Source organism: Ananas comosus, linkage group 11 (genome assembly GCF_001540865.1).
Source record: "Ananas comosus cultivar F153 linkage group 11, ASM154086v1, whole genome shotgun sequence".
NCBI lineage: Eukaryota > Viridiplantae > Streptophyta > Magnoliopsida > Poales > Bromeliaceae > Ananas > Ananas comosus.
Window position 1 is genome coordinate 7,703,982 of NC_033631.1, and position 7,656 is coordinate 7,711,637.

General features: G+C 35.9%; 2 protein-coding genes across 2 annotated transcripts in view; one reads left to right on the forward strand and one right to left on the reverse strand.

The window, feature by feature from the left end:
- LOC109717439 overlaps positions 1 to 1,369 on the forward strand; it is an 11,184-nt gene extending 9,815 nt beyond the window's left edge. The window contains exon 5 of the mRNA XM_020243229.1: positions 1,249 to 1,369. The gene's annotated coding sequence lies outside the window, so the exon portion shown is untranslated. The remainder of the gene's footprint in view (positions 1 to 1,248) is intronic.
- Positions 332 to 6,145, reverse strand: LOC109717438 (L-gulonolactone oxidase 3). The gene is made up of 3 exons (XM_020243227.1): positions 5,231 to 6,145; positions 1,262 to 1,517; positions 332 to 1,179 (listed from the first exon to the last, which is right to left on the reverse strand). Exons 1-3 carry the CDS (start codon positions 5,933 to 5,935, stop codon positions 362 to 364), a joined length of 1,779 nt encoding a protein of 592 aa, XP_020098816.1. The 5' UTR covers positions 5,936 to 6,145; the 3' UTR covers positions 332 to 361.

Here is a 7,656-nt window from a genome sequence, read left to right on the forward strand (position 1 = left end):
GGGGGTGGGTAGGATTAGTCGGCACATTTTTTCTTTTCTTTCATAAAGGTCAGACTGTTTATTCTCTCTTCTAATCAAAACCGCCTCAACTTTTGTCCATACGAGGTTACTAAATAAATTAGATCTAGGAAAATCGAAGTACTTCTCTACTATTCCGGTTCACCACTTTTTGTGATCCGGATCGAGAACCCATCACGAATCCGTACATGCGGTCCGGATCGCAGTTAGGAAGGCGGCGGGTCTGCAATCCCAGTAACTATGGTTGAATCAACTAGATGAAGCTCATCATCATGTTCAAAGTCTCTCATTTAGACATACTGGAAACATTTGAATCAAATTAAATCAGAGAGAACTAAAGAATTCACTGAACTGTGGAATCAGTATATCTACACACCATAGCTTCTTGGTACACAAGTCCAGGTTTGCACAAATACCCCTGACTTGGACTACAATGTGTGTCTTCAGAACAAATGCACTGACCATCCAATGCACACCCGTCGTACTTTTCTGATTCCTTCCCGAATAGTATCTCATCAGACAACACACTGTCGAAAATTCCAGTTGGGTCAAATCGCTTCTTCTCTGTGATAAATTTGTCCATTTTCGGATACTTATTCTGCACACCCAAGAAGGCAACCTTCCTGTTCTTCGCCCAGTGAGGCCTTGCCCCGTGTTTGAAGAACGCCATCTGTTCCACCTCTTCCCACACATCCTGGTTGAGCCTCGGGGTTAAAGGGTCATCTGCTCTATAGTAGTTGAAGTCCACAACCACGGAATCCTCATTTTGGCCAAGGTACGCTTCTGAGCTCTTAATGAATCGAATCAAGAAGCCATTATAGATGTCCACTCCGCAGAAATTATCTGGGTTGAGGTTCCTTAGCTTCTTCACATCAAGAATGAAATCTTTAAACTTTGATGCCGCGAAAATAGCAGTGGTCTCATAGAAGAATAGCCCCTTGATTCTTGGATCCCATGCACACATGCTTAAAGGGTCTGCCTTTGAGGAGTGTAGGCATGAGCCGGACGTCTGCATCTTACCTTGATAGCCGACAACTGGATAGCCTGTGAAAATTATGCCTTCGTTCTTTAATCCGTTGCCCACTAGTTTCTTGTATGCTATCTCCGTTTTGGCCACAGTGCATTTTCCTTTTATGTTCTTTGATTTCTCCAGTGCCTTTTCTGCAACACATTGAGAAAATGCTAAGCCTTTTGATTTGTTTAAGAATTAATGTTCCTTTGATGTTGTAGGATAATGTAGTACCTGTAGCTCTCACTGCTGTGGAAACTAAGATGGGATTGGACTGAAACCCTATGAAGTCATTTACTCCATTGCCAGAAGTGTTTATGGGGACTCGATCGTCTAACCTGTACACAGCCGTGTGCTGTGAGGGATACCAGGTAATGTCCGCGAACTCGTGGCTTCGTGCGAGGTCCGTGAATTCGTCTTCAAAGCTCGAGTTGTCTTGGAATCTGTAGGTTATGCTCCTTTTGAATCTTGGTTCCAATGAGAATGTCACCTGTTTTTTACTATTGTTTGATTAATACTAGGGCTTAAATTTGTTTTCCCAGTTGGTGATTCACTCTCTGAGAAGGTAATTGCAGCAAACTTTGTAGTTTTGATGTATTTGTTCTCATTTTTCCAGGCAATTCATGTATCATTGCAGAATAAAGGGTAATGATGCTATGCTAACAGTATGTTATTATAAGTAAAGCTAGACTACTTATAAAGTAAAAGTAGTTGTTTACTTCCACGTCGTTTTTGGCAATGACATTCGAATCAGCAATTAGTTCCATTAAGCATGATATAAAGGTTCTTTAAACTTCCTGGAAACCAGATTTCAATTTGTGAACTACTTAAAACTAGGTCTATAATATCCAAATATCATAAAATTTGAAACCTAAAAAGTGCAGATATCTTAGATTACGTTTGATGGTGCCAATCGTCGTGGAAGTAAATGAGCTTGTTCACTTCTAAGGCCTTTGTTTGGATGTGGGAATACTTTATTCGATGATAACTTATTCAGTATAAAAATTTTCTTGTATAATTAGAAAGTAGGAATTTGATCTTTGCTCCTTGGAAGGACTAAAATTAGAAAGTAGGAATTTGATCTTTGCTCCTTGAAAGGACTACAATATTTTATTTATGAGTTGATTTATCTTGTTCCAAAAAAATGACTTACAAATCAAATATGCTATTCCATTCGAGACATTTGACCATATTCCTTACTTTCGGTCATGATCGAAAATCCGTATACCAAACAGGATGCGACTAGATAACTTATTTCGATATCCAAATAGGGTCTAAGACGGTTCATGTCAGAATATGTTCGGATGTCGGAATAAGCTATATGGTGATATTCTAATTGGTTTGAAAATCTTCAGCTATAATTGAAAGCTATTAGTGCGGTTGAAAGTTAGAATGGAATAGCATATTCAGCCTTCAAGTCATTTTTTTAGAATACGATATATTATTTTGTATCCGAAATATGCTAACCTACAAAATTATGGGTGTCAAAATCTATGACTACTACACGTATACGAAGAATTTATTTCTTCATCGAAACTTCTACTTTACAACTACACTAGTACAAATAACTTATTCCTACATCCAAATAAGGCCTAAAAGTATGTTATTATAATATATTATCACTTGGATCCCTATTATGTGTTCTCTCTCATTAATGGCACACTTATTAATTGAATCTAGTGCAGTGTGGTGGGAAGCAACACCTTTTGTGCAGGGTAACCTTTCAACAACTAGGTTTGTTCTACTCATGTGAAAGAAAGGCTGTTGTTCTATCTAGGTCTTATACTGAAATTTGTTTTTCCTAACACAATCTCCTTAAAAAACACCTTAAAATATTTAAATGCTTTGCTAAAAATAGCTGTGCTGACCAATTCTTTGCCATTTTGTAGCAATAGAGGAGCTAAGCTTGATTCAGTTTTGGATTGTTTGTAAGAGTTTTGGAGCATCAAAATGATGATTGTTTAGGAATTGAGTTAAAATAGCTTTTAAAGTATTAATCCATTGATACTTCCATGTCATTTTTCATCAACTTGTTAAACACCTCTGATTCTCCGTCTCATGAACTTCTTAGGAAACAAATTTCATGAATTTTTTTTTTTATATTATTTATCTAGTGATCAAATAGTCTCAAATACATATTATGTGCACGATTGAAATTTATTTATTTTAAAACCATTTGAATAATAGATACATAATATTAAAAAAATTATAAGATTTAATTTTTAAGAAGTTCATGAAATATAAATAATAATTAACCGTATCAATTATCGATTTGGATATCCCTTATTTGATATGATGTGGAAGTACCAAGAGGTGAAACTTCTAGAATTATACTAGCTCATCTCATTATTTAGAACCTAATTTTTTTATAATAAAAATTATTGTGTAGTGTGATCTTGATGTCTCAATCCTAGGGGTGGAAATAAGCTTAGTTTGAGCGAGCTTCTCTTAGCTCAAATTTGGCTTGAAATTAATTTCGAGCCTAAGACTTAAGCTCGGCTTAAAATTAATTCGAGCCAAGCTTGAGCGAGCCTAACTTTGAGTCGACCTAGCTCGAGCTTTAAACGAGTCGCTTGAAATTCTTAACATAATATAATTTATAGTTTAATTTTTTATAGAATATTATTTAAAATTTGATACAAAAATATATCTAATAATTTAATGTACAAAATAAATGCATAAAATACGTTATTATAATATTAAGAAAAAAATTTTATGAAAAATCACTCTGCGGAAGAGAGAATAATTATAGTAGAGTTTTGCTAGTTTGGTTTTGTGGGCCAGCTGATATATCTAATAACCTAAACTCTATATACATATAATTAAAATACATAATGTATATTATTATATATAATTAAAATATATATTATATATAATTATATAATATATTTTGAGCGAGCACAGTAAATTACAAGCTCAGTTTGAAATATATTTCGATTTTTTTTTTTTTTTTCAAGCTTGGCTCATTTAATTTTGAGTTGAACTCGAGTGAGCCAGATACCGAGCGAATAAAAGTCGAACACGAGCCGGCTCGCGCGCTCATTTGCCAGTCCTACTCAACCCTCAAACATATCTAACAAGGTAGTCCAATCCTAAAATTCAGCATCCAAATTTTATACTTCTGATCCTTTTTTAAGTAGAATTAGATTTATAAGAGATAAAAATAATCATTTTAACAAAAAAAAAAAAAAACCACTCTTTTATATGTCTGATGATAAAAATATAGTATCTATAAAAGTTTGGAGATTAAAATATGCAACTAGAAGGGCAGATATTAAGTTGTAACGTCAGATTAGCATAAAAATATTCTCTACATTTTACCTTAATAAATGGTAAGTACGATAAACATATAGACATACCTTATCCCAACTATATAGCATATTTGGTACGTGTAGTAAAGAATTTTCATTTCAATATCTAACCTTACATGCATTTTTATTTCTAAAATTATTTCAAAAGATTTTGTTAAATTCTAATAGAGCTAACCGTTTTCATTAAAATACATATAAACATTTCTTATTATATATTGTTCTGTAGAGAAATTATCAAACATACTATTGAATTCTGGTCATACTATACTAAGCAAAATATATTATAAAATCAGAAATTGAGGTAGAATATTTTTAAAAGTATCAATCCCTTAATACTTTCATGTCATTTTTTTTTATGATAATTATATTATCTTCGAATCTACAACTGACACCCTTGAACATGATCTACCTCGCGCAAACTCTTTAGGAATCAAATTTCCTGATTTTGGACGTAATATATTTAGCAATCAAATAATTTCAAATTCATCTTTCATATATATATATGCTATTAAAATTTGTTGATTTTGAGATTATTTGAATAATCATAAGTAAATAACATTGAGAAAATTATAAAATTTAATTTTTAAAAAAATTTATAAGAGAGTAATTATGTTTAAAGATGTTGATCATCATTGGGAAGATTCAAAGTTTTTCTTTTGTTTTATCATGATCCTAGCAAAGGATCCACTATTTTATGACTCACATGGTGGCCTAGATACAATTTTTAAAAAATTATGTCATCAAACTAAAAATTATATAAACTATTTCTAAAAAAAAAAATTCTACAGTACTATATGTATCAACTTAAGCCATAACTTAATATGATATCAGAGTAGGAGCAGAACAACGATTGTTTCATATAATTTAACAATGTAAGTATGTACGCACTGACCTGGGAGACGACCCCAAGCAGCCCCAGGGAGACCACGGCGGCGCCGAACCCGGGGTCGCCGCGGCGGAGCCTGACGACCTTGGCGAAGCCCTCGCGGCACCCCGCGGGGACGACGACGGAGACCGCGTCGACAGCGTCGTGCACGGCGCCACCCCGGCCCCACCAGGAGCTGCCGTGGGCCCCCGTGGCCACCATCCCCCCGACGCTGACCCCCTCCCAGTACGGCGCGGCCGCCAGGCTCATCCCCCTCTCCTCCGCCGCGTCGATCACCTCCCGCAGCCCCCACCCCGACGTCGCCGTCACCGTCCGATCGGCCGGGCCGAACTCGAGCGCCTGCCTGTACTGGGCCGTGCTGATCAGCACCGAAGAAGTAGTGCTGCCGTTGCTGCTGTTGCCGCCGGGCTGCGGGCAGGCGAGTTTGGGGATGGTGTGGGAGAAGGCGGTGGCGACTTTGGCTTTCGAGTCGCGCGAGGCGGCGACTGCCGACAGGAGTTCGGCCTCGGTGGTCGGGTAGACGGCCGACCCCGCGCGGCACTCGGTCCGGCGGTCGTTCCACGCGCCGTACGCGTTCGACACCACGCAGCCGGCGTTCTCGTCGCAGCGGATCGGCGACGCCGGCGGTAGCGAATCTGCTGCATGCGGTGGTGATAGGAGGAGAAGAAGAAATTGTAGCAATAGGAATCCGAGTATTAGGACTAGAGTCATTGAAACTCTCTTTTTTTTTTTTACTTTCTTTGTTGTTTGTGGGGTGGGATGGGGTGGGGTGGGGTAGTGAGGGAATGAGGGATGTGATTAATTATAGGAGAATTTGGAGGATGGAAAGAGAGGAGGAGGAGGAGGAGGAGGAGGATGTGTTGGCGTAGAAGGACACGAAGGACATGAACATGTGTTGGTTGGTGTGAAGGAAAAGGATGGGTCTGGTGATGGTGAGTGGGAGAGGATAGGAAGCATTAGGGAATTTCTTTTTTATTTATATATATATATATATATATACCTGGAGTTCCCATTGCGTTGGTGCTCTTTTGATTTTTATTTGGTTATTATTTAGTGTTCGTGCTCAGGCTTAGTTTGGTGAAAAATATATCCTAACCGACTCATCACGATATGCGAAACGTAATATTACATACGGAAACAAACATAATATTTTTTCAACGTACTTTTTCATAGCACATAATAAAACAATCTTCCCACAATTCCAAAAAAAGCCTAAGAAAAGCATTGACTGTTGGGTGGTGTGATATATATATATATATATATATATAATATAGAAATAGACTGAAATACTATTAATAGTAAACACTCTTTTACTATCAAGTTTTTAATCCTTGGATGAAAAATTGTGGGTCAGGACGATATTAGTCGGTTAGAGTTGAGTGGTCCCCTATGGTTGAGTGGTCCCCACTCGATTATATTATTTAATCCAATGATTAGAAATAATGAAAAGAGTTGATCCAAATGCTAAAAAAACTGGTACAACAATGGAATTTTGCTACTAATAGTAGCCCAGTCCAACTTATATATATATATATATATATATATATAGAAGAGAAGAAGTTGAGCTAGAATACTCTCGATAGTAAAACGAGACGTTTTACTATCGAGTTGTTTTCGATGATAGAGCTTCCAAATTGATGACGGTCTGTCTGAACATGATCTATACCACTTGAAGTGTTTAGAAATCAAATTTCAAATCTTTTCGACATCATTTGCCTAATGATCAAAGGGTTTCAAAATTTGTAATTTTAATGGTGGATAAGAGACGTTTTCTCGTTTAACGGTGTAAAGATATCCAAATCAATTGAATTTTTGTTAGAAAATTTTTTAAACTATTTAAAACAAGATCTATACTTTTGATCTTGATTACAAGACTCATATCATCATTTTTTAAAGAATATTCATTTTTAGCCATTCATTTTTTGTTCACTAGATGGATAGAAGAACAATATCGAAAGTGCGTGAAATTTGATTTCTAGGTAGTTTAAATGGTTTAGATCATATTTAACAGAGCCGATCGTCAATTTTAAAGCTCTATCATCGAAAACAACTCGATAGTAAAACGCCCCGTTTACTATCGAGAGTATTCTAGCTCAACTCATATATATATATATAGAACTAGGCTACTATACTATCGGTAGCACGGAGCGCTCCGTGCTACCAAGTTGTTTTCGATATATATATATATATATATATATATATATATTTTACAAGTTAAGGTGTTTAAAATAAATATTATTTTTTATCGAAAGATAGAGCATATCTCAATTATTGATTAAATTGATGGTTAAATCAATAATGACAGTTAGAATTGCATTCTGCATTTTAGATGGACGATAAAATTAGTTAGTTTAAATTTTGTGCTCATCTAATTTTCAAAAATAAAGATTTTATGATAGAAAAGAAAATTATAAATATCACATTAATTACCT

What these genes read in the sequence shown, in the direction of transcription:
- LOC109717438 (XM_020243227.1), bottom strand. Translation starts at nt 5,935, where the DNA reads ATGACTCTAGTCCTAATACTCGGATTCCTATTGCTACAATTTCTTCTT. An exon ending in TGCTTGGGGTCGTCTCCCAG is followed by an intron (nt 1,518 to 5,230) that starts GTCAGTGCGTAC and finishes AGTAAAAAACAG; the next exon opens with GTGACATTCTCATTGGAACC. An exon ending in CACAGCAGTGAGAGCTACAG is followed by an intron (nt 1,180 to 1,261) that starts GTACTACATTAT and finishes AATGTGTTGCAG; the next exon opens with AAAAGGCACTGGAGAAATCA.